General features: G+C 35.7%; 1 protein-coding gene across 2 annotated transcripts in view; it reads left to right on the top strand.

The window, feature by feature from the left end:
• Nucleotides 1–27,709, top strand: part of LOC106663451 — a 186,247-nt gene that overhangs the window by 30,954 nt on the left and 127,584 nt on the right. Inside the window, exons 1-3 of one of the 2 annotated variants that reach the window (XM_014388296.2) lie at nt 20,868–20,879; nt 21,757–21,763; nt 23,190–23,499. In XM_014388296.2, coding sequence (XP_014243782.1) covers nt 23,213–23,499 — 287 coding nt within the window. In that variant the 5' untranslated portion in view covers nt 20,868–20,879; nt 21,757–21,763; nt 23,190–23,212. Of the gene's footprint in view, nt 1–20,867; nt 20,880–21,756; nt 21,764–23,189; nt 23,500–27,709 lie in introns of those variants that run through there. The other variant, XM_014388294.2, reaches the window with a different exon arrangement.

Here is a 27,709-nt window from a genome sequence, read left to right as displayed (position 1 = left end):
AGCGATGCCTTTCCAAAAACCATGTCAATGGCAAAACTGAACTGGCGTGCTCGGCTGTGCCGAATATTCGACTCGTCCAAACTCCATCGCGCCACTCCAAAATATCTACGGGGCGACGACGGCATGGTGCGTTCGTAAATGGGAAAACCTGGCGTGAACGGTGGAATATTGGAGCGCTGGCTTGGTCGTGAATGAGAAAACCTGCGTTTTTTCTGGCGCAGTCTCCGTCTTTCGTCACTGAGCAAACATCTCCGTCGTACATTCTCAAAAAGTCGAAAACGTTTATTCTTTATTGGCAATGACATCCAATCGAGATTTTATTGTTGAGGTGATTGAATTGTATGAAAGTTTACCATATTTATGGAAAGTGGTGGACAATGATTACCACGATAGAAATAAAAGAAATTCGATCCTCAACTAGTTGGTCGACCTTTTCAAAACAAAGGATACAAATGCAACGAGAGATGCAGTATTGATAATCCCTAAGCACTGAGCAGAAATCGTAGTAGAGAACTTAAGTGGACTTAGAGAACGTAATTTGGCTGCCAACCTTTCATGTAGAGTGATGATTTCTCTCATAAATAGGAGTAAATAGTAAGAGTAGTGTAAACTTCTCATCTCATTCTATCTTTCGAATTTTCCCTCTTTCTGCCATTTTTTGGTGTCCGAGAGGATTGAAGTCACGATAGCTCAAGTGGTTGAGCAGCGGCGTATATATCCGAAGGTTATGGATTCAAATCCCGCTCATGGCACTAGCTTTTCATTTCATCCAAAACCTTACAAAAAAAGATTACTTGAAAGAAATAATTTGGTCAATAGAACACTGAAGATAATGAATAAATAAGACGTTTCATCCATCCTTAAATAGTTCCTGCAATCAGCGGGTTCAAGGGAAAGATCTTTCATGAAATTGATGTGTGTATTACGGCGTATGTTCAAGAGCCACTTCTAAAACCATTTCCTCTTCGGTTTTTTGCTTTTAATATATCAAGACAAACAACAGCGCAGCACAAGAGATCGTCGTCCATTTTGAGAAGGTAATTCACTAGATGACGTTCGGAGCAACTGGCTGTGGAGCGGTCGTGAATGTCCCCTCAAATTTCAGGCACTCCAAATGGAGCTATACGGCTTGGCGCGGTTCGATTTGGAGCGATCGTAAGGTCTCCGGTACAAGGTGTGCCCTTCCAACTTCTGCTTAATCTTTCACTTTCATCTGTCAGAGCGGATCGTTCGGGACAAGGATCGGATTACTCCTTCCACTGCTCTCTGTCCGTGGAAGTACCGCAAATCTGTGTACTTGGGCCTCTCTATCTCTTTTATACCGCTGTCCCAACTACGCCTAACCTTTTCCTAGCATCCTTTGCTGATAACACCTCCTACAGTTGCTCCGGAAGATCTGAAGATAAATATCTGAATGGATCGAAAATAAATGGAAACAAGGGTCACATGCACACCCAAAGCAAATCTCCAATCAATCAACTACACCAAATCTCCCAAATCTGACTGTGTTCGTTACCAAGGGTTCCTTCTCAACCCAAGCTTAGTATATAGGGATATATAGACAGGTATATAGACCTTTTGTCCAGCCACTGCCCTCTTAACTACCACCTAAAGAAGATGGGCAAAGCAGAGACAGGAACATAACGCATAAAACCTCACCCTACACCGAGACTTTAATATTACCTTTGTTTCAGAAACAGCGAAAACCTTTAACAAAAAGTCCATCAATCACCTTCCATACATACTAATAATAATACCTTAGTACTCAGCTCAGTCCACTACCCTCCCGATGATGACATGATGCCTTATGCAGTGACGGTTCTCCTATAGGAGCCTAACCGCTGGGCAAGTTTCTCCTCAAATGTTTTTCATTTCCATTGCTTTGTTCTTATAGAAGTTTAACTGTTTGAATGAAAAAAAAACTGTGATAAAAAATCCTTCTTAAATTGAAAAGTGACCAAACTGTAACCCAAAAGCGTATTGAAAGTTAAAAGTACCCTTTTGCCCAATCATTGATGCTTTATCATTATATTCAAGAGAAAAGAGTGATGAATTTTGCAGGGTCAATAACTCAGACCCGCCAAAAAAGCCGAAAACTTTTCTTTCCAATGACTTTTCTATTTTTACTGGATAAGGAAGTTTATTTGGCCGATTTGGCAATAGTTGTTTGAAATAACCGTTTCATTCTTAGGAAGATCAAATCCGTCTATAATTCTAATCAATTTTGTATACATACCTTTTTCCCTTTGGAACCGAAGTCCTAAAGCTAGGCTTACAGATCTCTTGAAGTGGATTGTACATCTCGGGTCATGGCGGTCGAGATCATAAAATCCTATTATCAACTCATGGGTGAGGATCTTGATTTCCCCGTGTTGTATTTTAAATCTGTTTTGATTATTAATCTCTTAGCCGTACTGTTTTTTAACAGTTCGGGAATAAGGATTACAGGGCGAGATGGAGCGAGACAAGGGTTAGAGATTATCCCGTGCGAATCAGTTGATACGTGTAAGAAAACGCACTGAGCCATAAAATAATGGACACCGTCTAGAACTAATTTTGGCCATTTATTATCTAGTAATTTATCTCCGGAACTGTTTTTAAACAAATCTCGACAGATCATAGTCACGCTCCAGTTACGAAATTCTAATTAAACAGTCGGAATAATCGCCTTAGGTGATTCCCCTGGATAACAATGGCGCCTCCAACATCCAGACAGCAGGAAGCCCTTCCTACAATTGTTACGAGGTCTTTTTAACGGCAAACTGCGATTGATATTGTTGTGACTTCACCTCGGGTGTAAACGACGCCACTTGGTGTGGGTTGTTGAATTAAACACGAGCACTGAAGTAACACGAAACTTGTTAAAGCAAGTAGATGACCTCTTGACCGATTTTAACCTACGTCCATTTTTCTCAGTCGGTGTTCGACAAGAATTGCCGGAAAGAGGCGAAACGCAACCGAAACCGTATCAGTTTCCTTTTTTTGTCGGAAAGCGTATTAGCTAATGGTTTGAAGTACATGGTACATCATCAACTTTTATCATGTAAATTAATAGATATATTAAGGAAATAAATGCATGAAACATTCTTATTCATGTACCTGCAAAAACTACTAAAAGTTATATAGAAAATTAAATATGTTACGGAGTTTTTTTGCCAACGTAAGACACAAGCAAAGATAAATCCTTTATATACAAGCATAGGATAATTTAAAAAATTCTCTCTCTCTCTTCATTACATAAAGTCCACCGTGTCTCAAAAAGTTTAAGCATCACGATGCTGGGAGAGGAGGCAGCTACCTCAGGTCGGCTTAAATCGACAATTCAAATTATCTAAGTGAAGCTACGAACTGATATAAACTAAAGTTGTGTATCACGAAAAAATAATTAAGTAAGAACTCGCTTTCGTAGTAATTTTTATCGCTACGCGCTGTAATAATACTGACGGAAAGCACGAATAGTGCCTATAAACACGGCAGACTTAGTTAAAAGATAGCATTACGCACTTTTTAAAGGTCTGCACCCATGCCGAGAGGAAGAAAGAGAGTGAGTGAGACAGACAGAGAATGAGAGGGGGGAGAAAGGCAAATATGCAAATGAGTATATTTTTAAGCCAATTTAGCCAATACGTTGATAAAAAGAAAGATGTAGAAAAAGAGAGAAAGAAAGGTTGACATAATTCGATAGAGATGAAAGGAAAGAGAGATAGGGAGAGAGAGATCTAGAGAGGATATACAAATATATGTAAAGTATAATGAAGAAGCTAGATCGAGTAATATAGTAAATGTCCTTGGATGGTTAAATGTATGGAGAGATAAAGAGAGAGAGAGAGAGAGAGAGAGAGAGAGAGAGAGAGAGAAGAGATAAGATATCAACATAGCAGAGATAAATATAGAGGTAAAACAAACAAAAAATTACAGGAATAAATTATAAAACAAGCAAAAAATAATAAATAGTCAAATTATGTAAATTAAGAAGATATGTTAGAGACAGAGAGAAAGGTAGGTAGAGAGGTTGATAGAAATAAAGAGCCAGAAAGAGAGAGAGAAGAAGCTAAAGAGAGTGAGAGATAGAGAAAGAGTGAGTCAGTGAGAAAGGGAGAGAGTGAGTAAAAGAGAGCAAGAGAGAAGAGATAAGATATCAACACATCAGAGAAAAATATAGAGGTAAAACCAAAAAGTTTCAGGAATAAATTATAAAACAAGCAAAAAATAATAAATAGTAAAATGATGTAAATTACGGAGATATGTTGGTATGGTATGGTATGGTGGAAAAGGTTACGAGGAAGGGGGGTAAGTATTCCCAAGGCACTGCAGCCTTCCGGCTTATTGTGCCTTCCTAGTTCCTTACTTCAGTCAATAGACTCAATCCTTCTTGTTAGAAGTATCAGGTCGTTGACTGTTGCTGCTGCAATTGGATTCCCTAAGTCTTTTCCGTACGTTAGGTTAAACCTCCATTGAGCTTTAGCTTCGCATTCGAAGATGATATGAGTGGCTGTTTCCTCCTCCTCAATAGATAATCTGCAAATGGGATCATCGCTATATATACCCATGTTGCGTAGATGTTTTCTCAGATAATAGTGACCGGTTAGTAGTCCTACCACTCCTCTGAGTTTGGTAGTCCTACCACTCCTCTGAGTTTGGGCCTCTCCAATTGCAGTGTTTTTGCCAGTCTCGGTGAGGGTTGAAGGAGATATGTTAGAGACAGAGAGATAGAAAGGTATAGAGATAAAGAGACAGACAGAGAGAGAGGGGGAGTAGACGAAAGAAAGAGAGAAGAGATAAGATATCAACACATCGGAGAAAATATAGAGGTAAAACCAAAACAAGTTTCAGGAATAAATTATAAAACAAGCAAAAAATAATAAATAGTAAAATGATGTAAATTAGTGTTAGAGAGGTCGAGTGATAGATAGGTAGAGAGGTTGATAGAGATAAAGAGCCAGAGAGAGAGAGAGAGAGAGAGAGAGAGAGAGAGAGAGAGAATGAGAAGGAGCTTAAGAGAGTGAGAGATAAAGAAAGCGTGAGTCAGTGTGAAAGAGAGAAGTCAGAGGGAGTCAGTGAAGGTTAAACTTATTTCAGTATCAATTCCAACCCCCCCCCCTTTGCCACGATATTCATATTTAAATAATAATAATATATAATATTAAAAATGACATGTGCATTCAATTGTCCTTCGGTCTTAAATATTTGTCGCGCCGCACATGGGCTGTAAATAGAATAACCTGAAAGAAGCAAAAATGACGATGTCAAATTCGATTGTAAATTGATCTAACGTGAACTTTCACAATCGGATATGTTTCGGAAAGAATGTTAACGGCCAACTGGAGATGGATCTAAATCCGAATCGACTCCTAAGGATCGACTATTTTGCCATTTCACACAGGCTGGGTGAACCTGGTGACATTGATAACTATTCATAAATTTTCAACTGAACTAGTTGGACTTTAATGGTTTCCAAATTCTTCGTGATGATTGCAATCCTGCTTAAGTCACCGTGGCAGTGTGGGAAATGTATGATTCACTATGCTTGCAAAGCTTGCCCGGTTCTTGTCGTAGGATCAGCAGTGTTATCAAGATCGTGTATGGCCTATTCTTACTTTACATTCAAGTCGCGTGTCTCCTTCCGTTTTTAAGTACTGAGACCTGCGGGTTGCCATGTCACCTTCAACCTTCACTGAATATACGTCGCTGCGGTTGGTATCACATAAAAAATGTCTAACAAAGAAAGTTTTTTTTAAAAATAAGATGCTTTTATTTGCGAGAAATATGTATTCGATCCGATTGCGTGTTCTATTTTTAATCTTTGATACATGGAGTCATAATAATAAACAAATTAATAGTCGTTTGGATCAATTTATAATCGGTTTGCGTTTCTTGGCGCCAAATTAAGAAGGTTCTGGATTCTTTCAGAGCTAATTTTAATCCACCGCTGCGATAAGACATTTTTGGCTCATTTTTTGATGAAATTTTTATTTTTAAACCTTGCAAATACCAGACTAGCGTGTGTTACACACATTTTCTCCGTTTTAGTCTTACATGCTCGTTCTGCAAAAATGTCAACGTAACCTCCCGATTATTTGTGTAAATGTTTAACCAAAAGTCAAAAGGGGCGACAAATTCGAATCGATCTGTTGTCCAATTAGACAAATTTAGCCTATTAGCTATCCTATTAGTGAAGTGTACAAAAAGGCCTGCCCTGAATTGCAACACGAGGTTAACAAAGGTTAACTGCCTTTTACCACCAGAGTTAAGGTGATCAACAATTAAACGAAATAATAGTTCTTAAGACGCTAAATAATAACAATTGAACGATTTATGTGACAATTAAACGTCTGGAATTATTTCCCCAGCCTTTGGCTCATTAATGAACTATGTTTAATTAAAGCCAAGACCAAAATCCTAACAATGAGAATGCACATTTTTTTTTTTTATATGTTAACTCTCAAGAGAACAGAGTAGAAAATGTAATTTAAACAAATCCACCAAACCTTTCATAATTGAAGGATAATGTTGTATGTTAATTATAAACTTCCTCTTTTGAAGTTTACAAAGTCAGCACACGTCTAAAGCTCTGCTTTGAATAGCTATCGACCAGAGGGCATTGCTATAATATTGAACTAGAGCTTATCGTAAACTCATTTGGCCATTTTGATTTCTTCAATTGATTTATAACAAAGGATATTGTTTCAAAACAATAAATTTAATAATTTAAGCTCTAGCGAAGCTTATCAGGGCTATAAACCTTTTTTTAATGTTTATTAAACACTGAACTTTAAGATTAATAAACATTGAAAAAAAACAAGGTTTATTACCCTAATGTGCTTCACTAGAGCTTAAATTATTATATTTATTGTTTATATATACATATAATATTTTCAGATAAAATGGCTTGGCAAAGCATGATCAGATATGATTTAAAAAATCTCGGGCCTAAAAGAAAAAATAGGGTTTTGATAAAGTATGTTATCTTAAAGGTTGGTTTATTCTCTCTTAATTCCCAATATTTAATTTTATTTAGTTTATTTAATTACACGACTATGTAAATTTGTTAGAGGAATAAATTTGGAAAATTATGAAATTTTATTGTAAGAATAATTTATAATGATTAAAAACATAACATGGCACTTAGGATCTGACAGGTAGAAGAAGGGCCGTTCATAGCCGATTAAGAATAGGCCATGCGAGGTTGACACACGGACACTTATTTTTGGCCCAAAGCCCTCGTATAAATCCGATATGAAGAGCAAGGTCACTCGATATGTCCCACCTAATTGAAAGGTGCGACTCCTCGGCTCCTTATATAGAGCGTGTAGGAATTAATATGAGAATTGTGCTGGAGCACGGCTGCGAGTATCTGGGTCCGTTGTTCCGATTTTTAGAAGATTATATATAATATGATAGTTTTGTGTCATGCGTGTGTTGAGAGTTGATGTATTTATTGGCGTGAATGTGTAGCATGAGAAGGCTCATGGCGAAATATTGTGTACCCATCGGCATAGAGTCTCAACAGACTGTAAAAGAGAGGAAGAACTCAAAAGAGTATCAGATACAATGATATGGAATGCAGATGGCTCCAAAACGAACGAAAGATCGGGCATTTTTCGTAGAAGCTCAAAGGAAGTACACTTCGGTTCAAGAAGGTATTTAAGCAAAAATACATGTTACCAACACTTGGCCTAGAAAATTAAAAGAGGTTCTACTAGCAAAAGAATCATCTTAAGATCCGATAGCAGTTATTAAAGCATTAGCCTGTAAAAAAATCACATTAAAATTAGTCAGCGAATACATCCAAAATCTCCAAAGCCTGGGGAAACACGACAACCTGTTGATATCTTGCGTACACAAGGGAATTTTGGGTAACGACAAGCAGACCCACTGGCCGGAGGAGGATCTGCAAACCATACATAGACCCTGAACCTATTCTTGTGATAACAAAAACAAATATAGAATTCTTTATTGCAGAATGGATCCAAATAAAACAACAGGAGAAATGGATAAACTGTAGCTGCGATAAAACAACCCTCACCAAGACTGGCAAACGTACAGCTGTAATTGGACAGGGCTAAACTCAGAGGAGTGATAGGACCAGGTCACTGGGATCTGAGAAAAAATCTTCACAACATGGGCATATAGATGATCTCATCTGCTGATTATGTAATCAGGAGGAAGAAACAGCCACCCATACCATCTTCGACTCCGAAGGCTCAATGAAGATTTAACCTAGCGTACAGAAAAAACCTAGGGAATGAAATTGTAGTAGCAACAGTCAATGATCTAATAATATTTATTTAGAAATCGTGAGATACGGCCTCGTGTGATGTAGGTTTTAGAAAAACATTTTCTTTATCGTGCCAACGTTTCGATCTTTATTGAGATCATCTTCAATGCTCAAAGTGTTTGTCTTCTGTGTAATTGTACCATTCTTGCGTGTCGTGTCGATCTAATAATTCTGAGAAGGAAAGGGATGAACTGGGGAACTAGGAAGGTACAATAAGCCAAAAAGCTGGGGCCTGGGGAGCACAAACCTCGCGTCCTATCATCTTCATCATCATCACCATCATCACCTATCGACCATCAATTAGGTTTATATAATAGGTGTAAAAGGATACATCGAGCACTCCACTACCCTCGGTGAATGGTTTGTACATACATATGTACATTTCAGCTTATATAAATACAAATTCAAAATTAGTCTACAGTATCATTAAAAGACTACATTTCAAAAATCTAAATTTGCCCTTGGTCCACCTTTAGAATATGAAACAGATGTTTGAAATATAAGACTATTTTAGGAAAGAGGGGAAGTCGAATAACGACGTTTGGCCGGTTGACGATTACCGTCTCCAGATGCTCAGTCGGTAAATACTAACTAAAAGAAAGATTTTTACTCTCACACTTTGACACATTATGACATTCACTAATGGAAACTATAAAACACAAATTTACCAGTCTAGAGCTTTTCCTGGGAGGGGGTAAAAATTAATTCATCCTCTTCGTATAAAGGTTTCGTTTATATTTTTTATTATTTAATATGAAGCATTCATCATACAAACATTTTGAAAAAGGGCAACGTACACCATAAACTTTAAAGCAGCGATTTTTACAGCACCTCCAACGAAAAGATCTACTTTTATGCAAGAAATTTCATTTTCCACCTTCAGAAAGAGGATTTATATTAACTTACATAGGCCTTAAGTTTTCAATTTTTTAAGTTTTATTTCTACTATAAAAGGAAAATTTATGATAAAAAATTATTGATGGTAGCTTGATAAATTTAATTCCAAAAATTTATGTTTATCTGCAAAAATTGGAGTAGTATGATACAGTATACACTACTTATATCACAAGAAAAACTATTTTATCACAGTAGAAGATAAATTTTTGATATTTCTTAACACGGCTTTTCATTTCTAAAAGATTAAATTTTATAACTAGGTCAATTATTAGTGCAGTACTATTAGTATTAGTAGAAATTTTGTTAAATTTTCTCAGCTTGTGTGCGAATATAAAGTCAATTTTTTTGGGGGGGATCTGCTTGAATAAATTAAAATTTACCACATTATGAAAAATAAAAAACCTCAATAGTTTCTCAAAATATAATATAATGTGAGTATCGTCTAAAACAAAGAATATTAATGATATCTTGGGACTGTAGCGTTCGATTCCGATCTGGGTTGGAATCCCTGAAAAGACCATAGAATAATTGTTAATGTATTGTAACGTAAAATTGTTTTTTTTTAAGTGGTTTGACTGTTGGTCCGTGAAAAACAACTCGTAGTTGGACGTTAAGTCCTCCTGTATCTCAAATGTACTAGAAAAATACTTCTTTCTGGAAGTCAGGCTGCTATAGGCACTCCAAGGCTACGAGATTGCCTAAAATTTTGTTTAGAACTGCTTCAATACCCTAACAAAACTGATATTTTCCCTGAATTACAGGCCTTGAGGGAATTTCAGAAAATGAGAATAAGAATAGTAGCTTAGAAAATAAAACCACAACATTACAGGTCCAAATCCATATTGTGGAACAAACTACAGGCGTATGAAAAGAGAACTGGAATCTTGGGCAATTAAAAAACAAATCCTGGAAGCAAAAACCGGGCATAAGGCTAAAAAGATTACATCTCAAAAAAAATGCTCCAGTTAAATATTATCTCAAAAAATGGCGTTATAAACCTACGCAACTGCCCTGCAGTAGCTGCATAGGTTATGTACGTGAGACAACCTTTCTTGAACCACGCAAATACCATACCCATGGGAAGAAGTCTTTACTTCATAAAAAGAAAAATATCTTACAGAAAATTTATTAGCAGAGACAGTAAAACAAATGAAAGTATAAGTGCTAAAGGGACAGACCCTTATGACTCCATATGAACAAAAAGCCCTCCTGTGACGGGATTTACTTTACTTTGCTAAATATTATTTTTATTAAGCCAATGTAAATTTATCATTTTTTATTAATCGGGATATGATATGTAAGTGGGATTTAAACTGTAGCATATTTTTAAGGGCCCCTGGTAGATGCGGCCCCTTTATACGACATAAAATCGAATTTCGGAAAGTGAAAGACAACTTTTTATGATTTGTTAAGACATCATGCCACCGATTTTCTAAAAACATTCATAAATCAGTGTTTCCAACTATGAAAAGATTCCATCCATATTTTTTACAAAGCATACGATTCAATGTTGGGAATATCTGGTCGTTGGTCATGGTTTGATAATTTTGTAGAAGAATTTCCTATTCCTGCTTATTTGGTCGCCTATGATGATTTTGACTGACCAAACCAATCCAAGATTAGGGCATCGGACTCGAATTGTCACGCTAGAGGTTCTTGGTTCGAATCCCGGCACAACCCGTGGGTTTTAAATTATAAGTAATATGTAAAAGGCACTGTAAAGTGGTTTAATCTCTTTTCCGCGATACCCCAGGTAGTTGGACTTTACGCTCTTTCGTATGACAAGAATTACTTTTTACAATTTTAAGTTCATCACTGCTGATTACTTGGAAAAATCGATATAACTCATACGGCACAACTTGATCTGGTAAACAACATGTTTACTATGGAATAATATTGTGGCAATAAGCAATACTGTCGTAATTTGTGGAAATATTTGTGTCCGATGTGAAATTCACCTGGTTGTTGGGTCATCTTCAGAATTGTTGGGGTGTCCGATTCGTATCTGTCACCGTAGAGGTCCTGGGTCCGATCCTAGCCCAACACGTGGGATTTTAATTGGTAATAATATTTAAAATTATATTGTAAATATATAATTTATTTACCACACTTTTATTAAGCGAGAGGGATTAATTTTTAACTAATTTTTGTTGTTAAAAGACTATATAATTATGAATCTATAATTATTGACATAGTCTGATGTAGTGAAGTTTTTGTTTACAATATTAAGAATTATTGGCTAATGATTTCTAATTGATTTATGGATTGTTTAGATTGACCAGAGTCGAGTATTAACATTTAACAACTTGTGTTAAATCAAAGTCCTAATTTGTCTGTCGGTTTGTTTATTCCAAAGTCGCCTAAAAAACACGTCCTTCATTTTCACTGCAAATATTTCAAAATGATAAAAATGAAGGGGTTCCGATCAAAGTTCGAGCGCGGCCTATTAGGCTTATTGGGTTTTTTCTTTGAAATGAGATTAAAGCCAGCTTTGTATCCCTCGCCCTCTATACACGAGAATCCGTTGAAACATTGAGTAACTCGAGGGATAAACTTTTAAAATATTTTTTTTTAAATAAAAGCAAAAAAATTCTGTTTTTTTTAGTTTTCTACGACTAGAATTTAAAATTAGACCGCAGTGAAAAACCCATTCTTAAAGTGGTTTAAATCCCCTAGCTGGCATCGGTCCCGGTTTATTACCTTTTACCACGTGTGATAGAAGGCAAAGAAAACGCGCATTTTCACCAAATTCCCAACAAACTTGTTTCTTTGCCGGATTTATGTTTTTTGTACACATCCTATGGGACCTGAAAACCTGCAATAAAGGCTGAAATCAAACACGGATATAAAGTTTTAAAAAAGACATAAATATAGTTAACTTGAATCAACTTTCGGAATACAATAATAAAAATTATAATAATATAAATTTCTTATCTTAATTTCCAAATTAAACTTCAAAATAAAACCTCTAAGTTTAAATTGTAAATCCTGTTAGGAATCGTTATTCCCCCTTCAGTACATAATAAGAAAAATCGTGGAATTTATTTTCCTCAAATAGCGCTCAGAACGTCTAATTTGTACGCGAGGAAATTTCCGGATTGATGATTAGGGACTCGAGGCCACCTCGATTGCTTCCTGTGGAGTAATAGGAACCATATAAAGTAGCAAAAACATTTCCAAGCAAACAATTGTATAAATAATCCTTTTAAAAAACGTAAAACTATGCTAATTATTATTTATTGTTTTGAATCGTTTGTTGAAAGCATCGAATCTGCAGGTCCCGACGTTATTGTGCACTTGTCGATCATAATACGCCAGTTTATTTGAATCAAAGAACCCTAAGGAAACCATCTAAATGGATCAATCTTATTGACCTCTGACACAATGTGATATAATTTCTGTAAAAATAGTAGTTTAATATAGTAGTTTAATACTCGAGATTCCTCTGGTTGATTGGGGTTAAATCCTGTCACTCACGCTAATAAATTACATGCACACGTCACAAATAATTCACACAATCCCAGATTAGTCGAGATTCGTCGGGGTAATTGGGATAAACTACTATTCACGCTAATAAATTACATTCACACTACCCCAGCGCGCTGGATATTCCTCGGGGTAATTGGGGATAAACCCTGCCATTCACGCTAACAAATTACATGCACACATCACATATAATTCACACTATCCCACTTTACTCGAGATTCCTCGAGGTAATTGGGATAAACTACTTTTCACGCTAATAAATTACACTCACACTACCCCAGCGCGCTGGATATTCCTCGAGGTAATTGGGGATAAACCCTGCCATTCACGCTAATACATGCATACACCACAAATAATTGAGACTATCCCAGATAGTGGGATAAACTACTATTCACGCTAATAAATTACATTCACACTACCCCAGCGCGCTGGATATTCCTCGGGGTAATTGGGGATAAACCCTGCCATTCATGCTAATAAATTACATGCACACATCACAAATAATTCACACTATCCCACATTACTCGAGATTTCTCGGGGTAATTGGGATAAACTACTATTCACGCTAATAAATTACATTCACACTACCCCAACGTATTGGATATTCCTCGGGGTAATTGGGGAATCTATAGGTTCCCATGTTTTTTTCACTTGTCGATCTTAATACGCCAGTTTATTTGAATCAAAGAACCCTAAGGAAGTGGTGCACTAAACGGGTCAATCTTATTGAACTCTGACACAATGTGATATAATTTCTGTAAAAATAGTAGATTCTTGGAATTTAAAGATAACGCATAGCCTTAATGGGCGAAAGGTTGCAGTAAGTTGGACAGGTTTGGTTAGTTTATGGAAAATTTGCAATTGGCATGCAACTATTGTTCGCAGGACGGAGTTACCATCATTATAATCGTTCATAATTCCAAAAGGTATTTGTCAACAAAGTAGATAGGCATCTTGGTCATCTTGGTCCGCTTTGTCTCGCTGGTTTAACCATCATACTGCTGACAGATCTTACGACAAGAATAAACCAGACTTTCCAGAACCGGTAAATAAAGTAATCATCCTCTTAGCTTTAACGTATTTTAAATATTCATACTTTCAAGGCTTTTATGTTAATCATTCAGCTAACCAGGCCTGTTTACGATAAGTTAGGAGGATGCTGGCTTACCTGCCGGCTAAATGAATCGTACGGGACCATCTATTTTAAATAGTTGGCAAAAGGCTGAACGCCAGCCAATGCCAAGTTTAAGGCTCCTCCGAATTCTTGGCTTTCCTCTTCGGTTATTATTACCGGTTTAAACGCCTATATATTTGACTTGAATTTGTTTTTATTAGATAATCAAATGTTTAAGTTACGATTGATGTTAAATCCGAGGTTTTCAGTGTGATCGGATATTTATACAAAAAACTTGATTTCTGGTTTAAGGATTGAAAAAAATACGATTGATTTACGTAGTATAACAGAACAACATATACTTTATTATTTCAAAATACGAAAAAGCTATGTTGTAATATAAAAAATTTCAAACTTATCAAATTGTTTGTTTTATAGCACTGTCCGGTCAAAAATTTAGCTTGGACTATAAAATTATTTAGAGTTGCAGTTAAAAAAATAAGGTATTCACTATGACAGATTAAACTGCTATTTCCTGCCGATAAAATATTCAATTGCTTCTCTTTTCAACGAGGGAGAATTAGAATGACAAGAGGATAGTGAATTAATGGAGATGATTTGACTTTTAGGAATGATCCAAGTTCAAACGACCAAATGTGGTTAAACAACACATTTTTATTTTACTTGGTGATCTAATAATATATTCTTCGTCCTCGCATTTTGAAATTTAGTTGAAAATATCTATTCATTTATACGTTTGTTTGGTTGCCTTCGGTAGTGGAACTAAATTAATATCTTTTAATTGTCAAAAATAATTTTTCAAAGTATTCTTCGTCTAATGATTTATCCAAGAGTGGTTTCTGCCTTGTGAAAGGTCAGGTCGAGGTGAAATTGTTAAGGGATGACGTCAACTCAACCCCCTTAGGCAAAGTGTGGCCATTATGTTTATTGCTCCCCGGATATGAGGGTGGAGACGGCCTCAGACGAAAATAAATAGTTAATTTCAGAAACACATCTGGACCCCGTGCCCCACATCAATTTGAGGAAATGAGAACGATCAATAATAGAAAATTGCTCATTGAACTGCCACTGTGACAACTGAATACGAAGGTTAAAAACAAACTTGCTTTTGAATAACAGGGCAATCTTTTTAAGCGTAATTTGTTCCAATTTCATAAAGATGTATGACATCCACGTTAGGACATATTAGGACAATCGTTCACGTCCCCGTGTGAAGTTTTTTGTTCGGGCGTATTACACCATCGTGTCGTAACATTATGTGGACCTGATAACAATTTAAATAAAAAAAGACGGTGTTATTCAATGAATTGTATGATACAGCATGTTTTTGAATTTCTTTTTTCATTTTCTCCAGTTAGTTACGATATATTCTGGAACAACGGTAACTAACTCTTCTTTGTCATATTGCTTGCCTCGCTCTACCTCAGGGCATCGTCAATTGTGGATAAAATAACACAAATATACAGAGGTATAGAGACAGAATAAAACGTTATAGTCTGTTTAGTATTCATACTACCCAAGAATATTCGATATTCTTCGGGGTGATTGGGATAGGCTACCATTTCGCTAATAAATTATATTCACACATTTATTCACACTACCCCAGATTACTGGAGATTCCTAGGGTTGATTGGGATAAACTTTGCCATTCACACTAATAAATTACATGCACACATCAAAATAATTCAGACTACCCCAGATTACTCGAGATTCCTCAGGTTGATTGGGGTTAAACCCTGCCATTCACACCAATAAATCACATTCACACTACCCCAGATTATTGGAGATTCCTAGGGTTGATTGGGGATAAACTTTGCCATTTACACTAATAAATTACATGCACACATCAAAATAATTCAGACTACCCCAGATTACTGTTCCTAGGGTTGATTGGGATAAACTTTGCCATTCACACTATAAATTGCATGCACACACCAAAATAATTCATACTACCCCAGATTACTCGAGATTCCTACGGTTGATTGGGGTTAAACCCTACCATTCACGCTAATAAATTACATGCACACACCAAAATAATTCAGATATCCCAGATTACTCGAGATTCCTACGGTTGATTGGGGATAAACCCTGCCATTCACGCTAATAAATTACATTCACACACTTATTCACACCTCCCAGCGTACTTTAACCCTTCCATTCACGCAAATAAATACATTCGTTCCAATAAATAACAAATATCACACACATGAAGATAGAACGATCTGTGCCTGCTGCTGTGCCTCAAGGCCATTCGGGATGTCTTTGCTGTTACGTGCTCTACGTAGCCTCATCCTAATTAGAAGGCGTCCGGGTATGATCTTGTTATGATCTACAGCATGTTGTTTTAATGTATCTATAATGCAAAACATTACTCTTGATGTCGAATGGCAATATTCGGGTCCGGCAATACTCGCTGTTTACCCTTTCGCTAATACGGAAAAACAATAATTATCTAAAAACCAACACTGGTTTTATGAGATGGTTGTTTGGATTCATTTCTATTTTGATTGTAATTGCATCTGATTAAATCATCAAACCCTCCAGGGGGAAAATCATTACATAATTGCATTCTTCACATCACGTACAAATATTATTGAACAATGATTGTACTTTTGTAACAAGTTCAATTGAAATCTGATTGAATTATCTGTTCAACGTGGTTTTCCTTTTTCTTTATTTAGAGGTTACAGGTAACCTAGTGTAGCCAGCTGTTCTTTTCCACCCATTTTATCATGTTCAAAATCTCTTCAATATAAAATTAGGTGTTTATAAACTTCAGCTCTTTCCGTTCTTCACAATAAAATTTCAACAAAAGACAAGCAAAGTGTTGTCATTCATCGGTCTTTACCAAGACGAGAATTCTCCAATAAGACAACTGGGCAAAGATCCGAAACCTTAATTACCGTGCTACTAAATGTTACAACCATATTGCTAGTAAATACAAACTAGTAGTAGTCGTTATTATGTACCGCCGATATACCAAGATCTGGGCTGTTAAAACAATATAAGTTGTGAAGGTTCTGATTAGGAGAAATCCCGACATCAAAATGTGATGATTAGGGATGTAGTAATTTTGCTCCAAACCATAAGATTCTACAGGTTATCTAGAGTGGAAGGCATGGCATATTTGGTCAGTTTCGACCAGTCCACACTTAAAAATAATGATAAAAATCCAAATTAATATACGAGTCATTGGCATTTCCTTAGTAATATACTTCCGACGTGTATTGGCCTATCAAGAATGAATATATTTATTAGCGTGAGTGGTGATGCGTGAAAGGGCGTGTCGAGTACTCCACAGGCCCGTCGAACAATTTAGGATAGTTTAGTGATTAGATTGAGTGGAATTTATAAATACCGTTTGAATGTATTTATTAGTGTGAAAGAAAGGTGGCCGCTAGATCACGATAATCTTCCGACCTCCAAGGTGTAGTGTAGATTAGTAAATTAGTATGAATGTAAATTATGAAAATGTGTATAAATGTTATATATATATGTATTTTAATTTATCACGTGGGGGAGGGTAACAACAAACACGATAACGAATCTCCTATTAGGTGACTTAGGTGAATCGGAAACAGTCGTTTAGTTGGGGCATAAGAAGGCTTAGAAATGTACACATAAGATACCTAAGAAGACAAATGTGAGAAGGCTATATACATAAGGCGCCGACGATGACCCTGCAGTCAGCCGGCAAAAAAAAAAAAAATTTTAAGTTTAAAAAGTTTAGAAGCCGACGTCGCCGGCCCTCAGCGAATTTTTACTTCTTCTTCTAATGGTTCACGTGGATTTTTCAACCTGCAGCCATTTGAGAGTATCGAACTGTTACTGATTCTCTGCTTTTGTATGAAAACTAATTCGATATCCTAAAATCGCCTCTCATTCGTACCTCAGGTTGTCAACTACAGAATAGATACAAAACCTAAATATATATGTTTTTTGTATATTCTGTAGTTGATAGCCTGTATATACATCAGCACTTATGCAAACATAGAAAACATAGAAGTCTGGTCTCACATTCACTCTCTCATTCCCTCATTTTTGTTGGTGAAGTTCTCGATATTCCTCCATCACCCTTTACACCTATTACATAAATAACCTCATTGAGGGTTGATTGGGTTCTCAATATTCCACCAACAGCTCTCTCACACTGCACATTCACGCCAATAAATACATTCAGTCTCAACACACGCTAGGAACATAAAACTAACAATGTATTAAATTCACTAATTTCGTGGTCCGCTTGACCAATTAATATATTACAATTAATTAAGGTTTTTAGTTGAGATAAAAAAGCCAATGGCACGAGCGGGATTCGAACCCACGATCTTCGGCTTGATACGCCGCTGCTCTACCACTTGAGCTATCGTTACCTCGATCCACTCGGACACTAACTTCCCATCTCGACCCATCTTTTGAAAAATGGCAAAAAGGAGGGAAAATTCAAAAGGTGGGGTTGAGATGGGAAGTTGGTGTCCGAGTGGATCGAGGTCACGATAGCTCAAGTGGTAGAGCAGCGGCGTATCTAGCCGAAGATCGTGGGTTCGAATCCCGCTCGTGCCATTGACTTTTTTATCTCAACTAAAAAACCTTAATTAATTCTAACAATGTATAATAAAACAACTCGCTACCACTTTCCTCCACGCTCTCTATATAGAGGCCAAAGAATTGCACCCTTCAGTTAAGTGGGACATCGAGCAACCTTTCTCGGACATGCTCGAGGGCTTTGGCCCAAAAATAAGTGTCCGTGTGTCAACCTCACATGGCCTATTCTTAATCGAGTGAGGATGATCCTCTACAAGCCTAATCCCCCGAGTGCCACATATGTCTTTAATATTACTTGCAGAGTTAGTAAATTTGATGCTGTTTGATCAAACACAATAAAACTCGCTATTATGGCGTTGATTAAAATAATGAGCATTTGCCTGTAAAATGACAGAAGCAGAAGAAAACTGACATTTATAAGTTTATAAAGTTTACGCTTGGATACTAAATAGCGAAAGTGGATCAGTCATCGTCTTTTGAACCACGAAAATTCAGCACGATTTGCGTAAGCACGTGTGCCATGACATAGCAAAAGGTAGAAAACACTTCACATAACCGAGGGAAGAAAAACCCTTTCAATTACACAAACAAACCACTCGATATCTGAAAACCCATTACCATGGAGACGAATTCACATTCATCAGCCATTAAGAGACTTATTGTTTGGACAACTTCAAAAAGCCCATAAATTATCCAGCGTAGACATCGTCAATCCCGGTCAGTCCGTCCAACTTTTCCTTTCTCCAGGAAACTATAAAAAGACCGAGTTCGACGACCCGGGAGACGGCAGCGGCGTCGAGCCGAAACGCGTCCGACTCCAGACGGACAGCGTGTACTGAGGGAACATCGTCCAGCTGGATTAAATAATTTAAAAATACAACACGACAGTGATGAATCATTAAAAGTTACAATAGATAGTTGATGTTTTCAATATTTTACCCGGTTCATCAGGAAACCATAAAAATTACCTATTAACATTTATTTATGAGAAATTTAATTATTTAGGCAGACAAAATTGTATACAAATAATTTAATTTGGAATTTATATAATCAATAAAGTAACATTATGATAAATAAATATATAATTTTTTTTAAAATGCATTCAGCCTAAATAAAAAACGCATGAGACATTTTATTCAGTGATACAATTTTCTAGTAAATTAATAATCAAAATTAAATTTTTCAGTAAAATAGATTTTTACATGAAATTTCTACAATTTTACAGAAAAGTCTTTGTTTTTTTATTTCATTTGGCTGTTCTGCAAGGCATGAAATTAAGACGCCATAATTGATACCATTGTCATAAAGGTACCAGCATTGTAAAATTGATAATAAAATCATTAAGTGTTACAAAAGATAGTTGATGTTTTCAATATTTTACCCGGTTCATCAGGAAATCATAAAAATTACCAATTAATATTTATTTATGACAAATTTAATTCTTTAAAGATCTGGTGCTTTTTTTCAAAAGGACAGATTGTCAAACGGTTAAATTATGCATTTTGTTTACGCATAAGGTCAAAAAGGTAAAAAAAAAGGCAAAAAATTCTAATTGTCATTTTGATGGGCTTTTGCTTTTAACAAACTTCAATCAACAAATGATAATCGAATTCTATTTGGCTGTAGTTACTTTGCAAAATCATATCATAAATCAAATATGAAAAACCTTTTATTATACCTTTGATTTCTAGATAGGTCAATATTTTAAATAAAAAAGGAAGGTAATAAATTTAAAAAATTCTGGTTTTCTCATTGAAAAATAAAATCATCATTTTAAACTTTATTATTTGATTACAGGTTTAGGAGTTTATAACGTTTACCAACCTTCTATTTAATCCGTTTCAGGTTTTTGGATCAACGCCACATGGCAGTGAAACGAATTCTTATGCATCTGTGAATTATTCTATTTTTGAGAATCGGAATATGTTATGTCTAGGAAGTCGAGTCTTGTCTTGTTAATTCATGGACACAAAACAAATCGAAAGCTGCATCAACAAATTTCGTACAATTACGAATGCAATACGGTCAAAAATAATCACATATGATCCCGTTTTAGGTTTTGATGGTCTAAAAACACAGACCTATTTGAAATTCTTGTAAGAAAATTACGACAACATTTAATATGTAACAACTGTGTAGTAAATTTACAAAATATTTTTATAAACTTTTTTGAGCTGTGTTCAGTGCTAAATAACCCATCAACTAACTATGTAAATCTAAAAACAAAATATGATAAATCAAGAATTTTAAAATTCACCAGGCTATGATCTAGAACTCCTTATAAGAAGGATCGTAGGGACAGACTGAACTAAGAAACTAGGAAAGTACAGTAAGTCAGAAGGCTGCAGTGTTTGGACAACATGGGAACATAAACACCAAAGTCCTAGTCTCATTTCATCATCATCAACATCATCCGAAAGCTCAGATCTTACTGAAACTAAAACTAAATACAAAATATGACAAAAACAATTAAAATTCGCTAATGTAATCGAATGTGTGCAAAAAAGTACACTGCAGTTGTTTTTAGATTAATTTTTTCTCCTTCTCACTTATGAAAAAGCCAAATTTCGTTCAAATAGACGTTTACACAACATGGACATATACAACTATGATCCCTTCTCTGATTATGTAATGAGGAGGAGGAAACAGCCATCCATATCATCTTCAAAGCTAAAGGTCAATGGAGATTTAACTTAGCATACGAGAAAGATCAATGACCTGATACTTCCAAGAAGAAGAAGGTTTGAGTCTATTGCACTGAACTAAAGAACACGGAAGGCTGTACATGGGGAGCATAAACCCCGCTTTCTAGTATCTTTATTGCCATACCATTGGCATAAGCTGTAATTCCTTTCTCTCTATCTGCTCTTTCTGTCTGCTTTATCGGGTTGAAATTTCTTACGAAATCTTGATTTTGGGATGCTGTATGCACGCAGACTTTAATACCCCGTATCTGGTGGCCCTAGACTCTACCTGGATGAAGATACGAAGTGGTGGAAGATTTAGGACCCTCATAGACCCAGTAATACTCAGCCAAGTAAATCTGTGAGCAGTACTGAGGATCCTGACAGCCCTCAGTTGTGTTATTACGGAAGGAATTTTTTAAGCCAGAAGGCTGTACTTGGGGATCACAAACCCAGCTTTCTAGTATCCTTACTGCCATACCATTGGCATAAACTGGGCTCTATCGGATTGAAATTTATTACGAAATCTTGATTTTGGGATGGTGTATGCACGCAGACCGTAGGAGCCTGTATCTGCATGTGATTTGTGGGTCTAGACCCTCCATGGATAAAGAGATGTAGTGGTGGTAGATTTAGGACTTCCATAGACCCAATAATACTCAGCCAAGTTAATTTGTGAGCAGTCTGAGGATCCTGACAGCCCTCAGTTGTATTATCTTCATCCAACAAACCAACAATCTAGGTTATGATGGGTCTAACAACCGATATGTATAAAGGGATCTTTGGATCTTAAGCTACAAATGCGTTTTCATCTGCTAACGGCCATTTTCTGTGAAATTGTATTTGGTTGCTGATTTCAAGAACGACTATTGTATCGAAAATAAATTATTTATTCTACTCCTGTCTGTTTTATCTTCTCTATTATATATGTTTATAATTGAATACATGCTTATTTTATTTTTTTTTAATAACTTTTGACGAATTCTTGAAATCTTCAACTCCATCTAGGAAATGATAAGAAATTGTCTACCTATTAGCAATATTTTATGTTGGTGTTGAAGTTACGACCTGCAATGACTGAAAACCCCCTTGTTATTACGCAAAGGGAAAACGTCTGCTGATTTATCCCTCATCCCCTTTAATAAATGGGCCATAGAAGTCCATTTCCGTTCTTCATGGGTCCGATAATGGTGCCGATACTCCCTCGTTATGGACCGAACGACACATCCTGAAGATACGGACATACGACAAACATCCAATTAGGGATTTCAAACTTTATTATCTACTTAAACAACATTTAGTTGAAACATCGCGATATTGATAAGTTTCAATGTTTCTAATTGGTTGTGTTTAGTTTCACTTTGATCCCTGTAAATTTCAAAATCCTTGGCCACTGATCTTGTCAGAAATAGATCGTTTTTGTCGCTTTGAAAGCAAACAACAAACAGAGAAGTGGTCTCGTAAATTTCTGTCGCTTAATCTGGCGTCAAAGACTGAAGTACTAACAAGTTTCTTTTTGCGTTGGTAGTTGTTACTATATTTATTCATGCTGATAATTATGAGAAAAGAATCAATCGTATTTGTAACTCCACAATACATCCATTTTTAGACCATCACTCACCATCAAGAAATCTAATAACTCTAAACCAGCTAACAAATTATACTCAAATTCTCAAGTAACATCGAAAATAAATTTTAAAAAAATAGTTTCGCAATAATTGCAATGCAAGGGATTATTTATAGAGCAAAACACGAGGTCGAGGCCACAGGATTTAACTTTTTAAATCCTCCTATTACACTTCTTAAGTACAATTTACAAATCCTTCAATTCTCAAGAATACTTAGACAATTGTCCCTTCTACGATACTTGAAACAGTTTAAAGTCCTTGACGTGGTTTAGCCCTTCTCACTGGCCAAACCTTTAAACTAACAACCTAAAAAAAGGTACTTTCAAGGTTTTAAGATTTATCTGCTTGACTGACCATTATTTAATGTAAATAAGTCTTCTAGATTTCATTTCAATCGAACCACGGTCGTTCTGGCATGATGTCTCGGTGATTCAGGTTCAGTTACCTTTCTCTGTGATCATGGATGATTAAACAGATACGTTTCATCTTCTAAGAAATACATTTCACAGTATTAATATTCATAACTTTCTATTTCAGGTGCAGTGAGTGATGTGAGGCGATGCTTTCTTACATGGTCCCCTCGGTAGAGGATAAACCTCCACCGGTACCGAAGGGTCACCTCCAGTTGGAGTTGCAGGACCAAACGCCGATCATAAACGGCCACCCGCCGAAAAGGATAATCAAAACACAAAGCAAAACATCAACTATATCCGCGGAAAGTAGCGCCAGCAGTCTGAGCTCGGTGCTTAGCGAAGTACCAGGGACACACAACAACACTCCGTCCCAGGACAAGCCTAAGAACAAGCTAATTACAAATGGTGCCGTCAAACACCCAACACTTAAAAGGTAACATAAGCAAATAAAACTATCTTTATTGAACCCTATAGTATACGATTTTTACTTTTATTGAGGGGCAACGCAGGGGCTTTTTGCCATGGCTGTGTTTTAAGCCCTCTATTATTTCATGTTTAGTTAAAAATCCGTTAAGCTATCAAAATTTAGGACAAAAACGTTAACCTAATGCCGGTTCAGCATGAGTTTCACCGACTCGCAGCATCAATTCTTCTGTTAAATTATTAACATTTTTATTACACGTAATTGATTATGATAGTAATAAGACCTTACTAAAAAATATTAGGCTTATTACCTGAGATTATCGCCGATATATCAATATTATAGGAGATTATCTCTTATATATAAATATACTCCTTAGGAGAAAGATCGGGTCGATTATATATATATGGCAAAAAATATATGCATCAAGAAATATATAAATACATTAAAAATATAAATAATAAACTCGTNATAAATTCCATCCAACTGTAATATAACTTGATTTGTATATATTTTTATATATTTATCTATTTTTAATGTATTTATACATTTTTTGATGTGTATATTTTTTGATTATAACTTGATGTGTATATATTTTTATTTATGAACCAAAGTTTCACGGTTTAAAAAAAAAATATATATATATATATATATGGCAAGCAAAAAATTCCATCCACTTTTAATATAACTTCATTTGTATATATCTTTTATATATTTATATATTTTTAATGTCTTTATATATTTTTTGCCATATATATGTATATACTGACAGGCAAAAAAATCCATCCACTTGTAATATAACTACAATAGATTCGTATATATTTTTATATATTAACCAATGTGTCACGGTTTTCAACGATTGATAATTGAGTCTTTGTCTAAAAAAGTAAAAAATAATATTAATTACGGAAAGTGAAATAAAAAAACTTTTTACAAAAGTCGGACAGATAAAATTTGTTTTAATTTTCTTTTAGAATTTTAATTAACATTAAAATATCACGTATATCTTCCTCTTAGCTTAATTATATCTCGAAGATGCCTCGGCATATTTAATGTAATGCAATGACTTTTTGCTGGAGGTTAGCGCATTCTTCACGAAGAGTCCTTTCCAGTTCGTGGGTTCGAATCCCGCTCGTGACACTTGCTTTTTAATCTCAACCATGACCTTACATAAAAAGAAAAATTAATTGAAATAATTAATACGGTCAATAAGACTACTAAACTTAAATGGATTATCATAATATTTAAATTATTAACTATATCAAAACACGGTGAATATTTAACGCAAGTTCGTACAAAAAGCGTTAAAATGACAAATGTTTAAAATATTTAGAACAGAGCATTAATTTTAAACGAGCGATTTAAAAAAACTAGCACAGTACGGTTTTCAAACGTTATTTGCAGAAGATTTAATGGGCGTCGTGGTTGTTTACCAGCATATATTTTTCTCCCCGGCTATCGCAATAGCCATCCCGTTACTATCTTGGGCCGTGTCAGTTGTTTATTTATCCTCAACAAATAACTCTTTCTTGAAAAACTAAGTCGGACAACGAAATGTAAATAGCAAAGCGTTTATTTGTTTGTTTTTTTAAATAACGTTGTATGCAATCTTTCTCGAAATTAATATACTGGAACATTAAGCTAAAGATTTTGTTTTCGTTTTATTAGAAATTAACAACCGTACTGTCCCGAACCGGTAAGTCACTCAGTATTGACATTCCGATATTGGTAAACGTAAGCATTAATTGATGGCGTGGAAAACATAAGGCTACGGTTACTATGATAGTAGATTCGCTGCTCGTAACATATTAATTATTCCTACAGCTACGATTTTTGTTTTATGCACCGAATGCTTGAAACATCCACATATTGTTGTATTTTTCACAACGAGAAGATAACCGACTGTTGTCGTTTTATTTATTTATTTAACAGGCAGATGCCCACAACTTATGCACCTTAAATTTATAAGAAACAAATTGGAGAAATTTATTCTGTACAAGTTTAATCTGATCAATTCCGGAGCTGTAAAAAAGGGACTCCAGACAAGACAGCCGTATTCTAACATGCGCCTTACAAAAGAATAACATAACATTTTCAATACAGTCATTAAAATCACTTGCAATTTGTGGTGAGTAGTGACCGTTAGTCAATAATTATTCTGAAATCGTGAGATGTGGTCTGGTGTGATGTAGGTTTCAGAAAAGGTTTCAGGCCCTCCCAACACGACACGCAAGAATGGCACAATTACACAGAAGACAAACACTTTGAGCCCTGAAGATGATCTCAATAAAGATCGAAACGTTGGCACGATANCTGTTTGATTGAGGTCACGATAGCTCGAGTGGTAGAGCAGCTATCAAGCCGAAGATCGTGGGTTCGAATCCCGCTCGTGCCATTGACTTTTTTATCTCAACTAAAAGCCTTAATTAATTATAATAAATTAGAACATGTATTTATAAAATGTGGTGGTAAATTATCCGGTTCTGACGAGCCTTTGGGTATCACAGCATTGAGTTTTTGGGTGATTGTATTAATATCAATACTATAATTAAAATTATAGTTAACGAACAAATCAATATCAGTATAACAGCTTTTTTAAATCTTGCCTCACAACGTTTGACAACTGCAAATAATTAGAACCTGAAATAGAAATTGCTTGTAAACGTGGTAATTCATATAATGTCCTGTGGAAATTGAAGTTCCTGTTCCATTTTCCATTAATTTTCGACAAAAATAAAATCCTTTCGTAAATGTAAAAATCATGTACAAATTCATAAAAAATTTGTAACCAGCGACCGTATATTTTGGCATGTAGCAGCTAAGCGGAAACCTAGGGCATTGGCTTTTCTCGACGCCTAACATTTATAAATAAGTTATAAGGCAGGCCTACCTACAATCCGCTGTTTAAGCCACATTGTAAGGCCAGTAACCGTTAATCACTTTTAAGATGTAAATCATCTTTACGCCCAAAAACGTTCACAACATGTTCCAATGTGGGACGAAATATATTTGAATATCTCTTGTATAAAATAAAAAAGCACGTTCTTTGTAAAATTCAGATTAACTTTTAAAAACACGCAATCGAGATGAAACTGAAGAATGTTTTTTTTTAAATCATAACTGTCCATTTTTTTTAAAATCAGATTAATATACAAAAAATTCTCACCATCGCACCAAGTTTGATCTAGGAAAAATAGTTTGATAACAAACAATGCCAAAAATATTGTAAGAGTTTACTCTTCTTTATAAAACTAATATTGAAACATTAAATTAGCAACAAATGAGTGCAATGTACATAGGTGTTAAAGGAATTTTTTTGCGACTCTTCTATAATACAGTCGCACAAATAAATATATTCAATTGTGTGTTTAACACCTTGTGATCATTAGCAAAAAGCTAAAAGAGACTAGAAATAAAACATTCAGTACGATCATTCATAAAATATTAAAAATAATTAGGGGGGAATGGCAAAAAGGAGGGAAAATTCGAAAGGTTGTAGGTTGAGATGGGTAGTTTGTGTCCGAGTGGATCGAAGTTACGATAGCTCAAGTGGTAGAGCAGCGGCGTATTTAGCCGAAGGTCGTGGGTTCGAATCCCTCTCGTGGCACAAACTTTTTCATTTGAACCAAAACCTTACATAAAAAGATTAATTAATTGAAAGATTTAATAATGTTGATGACAAGCTCCTGGGTCAAAAACCCCGCCGACAAAACTTGCTCTATGGTTACACTGCCATACCTTGCCTCGTTAGACGTCTAAGCATGCCGCCGAATTTAAGAATGGTTTCCCTTTTACTCTTTATTTTTTTATTGTATGTAGATTTGTTTTGTGGGTTTTATATGAGACTGAAATATGGCGTCTCCAGCAGTGTGTGTAGATCGATGGAGGAATATCGAGTATTCCATTGACCAACCATTGAATGTATGTATTTGTGCGACTATATTATCGAAGTTAGTTCGTTTTAGACCAGATTACAGTTTGAATGCGTTAGGGGCTGAAATGAGCTGTCGAAGCCCCTGTTGGAGCTTAACCACGTTGGATGGGAAGCGACAATCTACTCGGTATCTGTCTTAAGGATGTTTTTGAACTGGATACGCGATGTTTGGGTTAGGGGGACTTTAGGCTAGATAAGGTTAGCGTTAGCGTTGGGCAGGGTCAGCGATGGTTACGTTTTATACCCATGATTAAATGTTTTTCCTTAATGGGGAGAAAATAAGGAGCG

Source organism: Cimex lectularius, unplaced genomic scaffold, assembly GCF_000648675.2.
Source record: "Cimex lectularius strain Harlan isolate CLEC.00 unplaced genomic scaffold, Clec_2.1 scaffold2, whole genome shotgun sequence".
Lineage (NCBI taxonomy): Eukaryota > Metazoa > Arthropoda > Insecta > Hemiptera > Cimicidae > Cimex > Cimex lectularius.
Note: the sequence above shows the minus strand (reverse complement) of the source record. Positions and strands in the feature narration are given on the sequence as shown.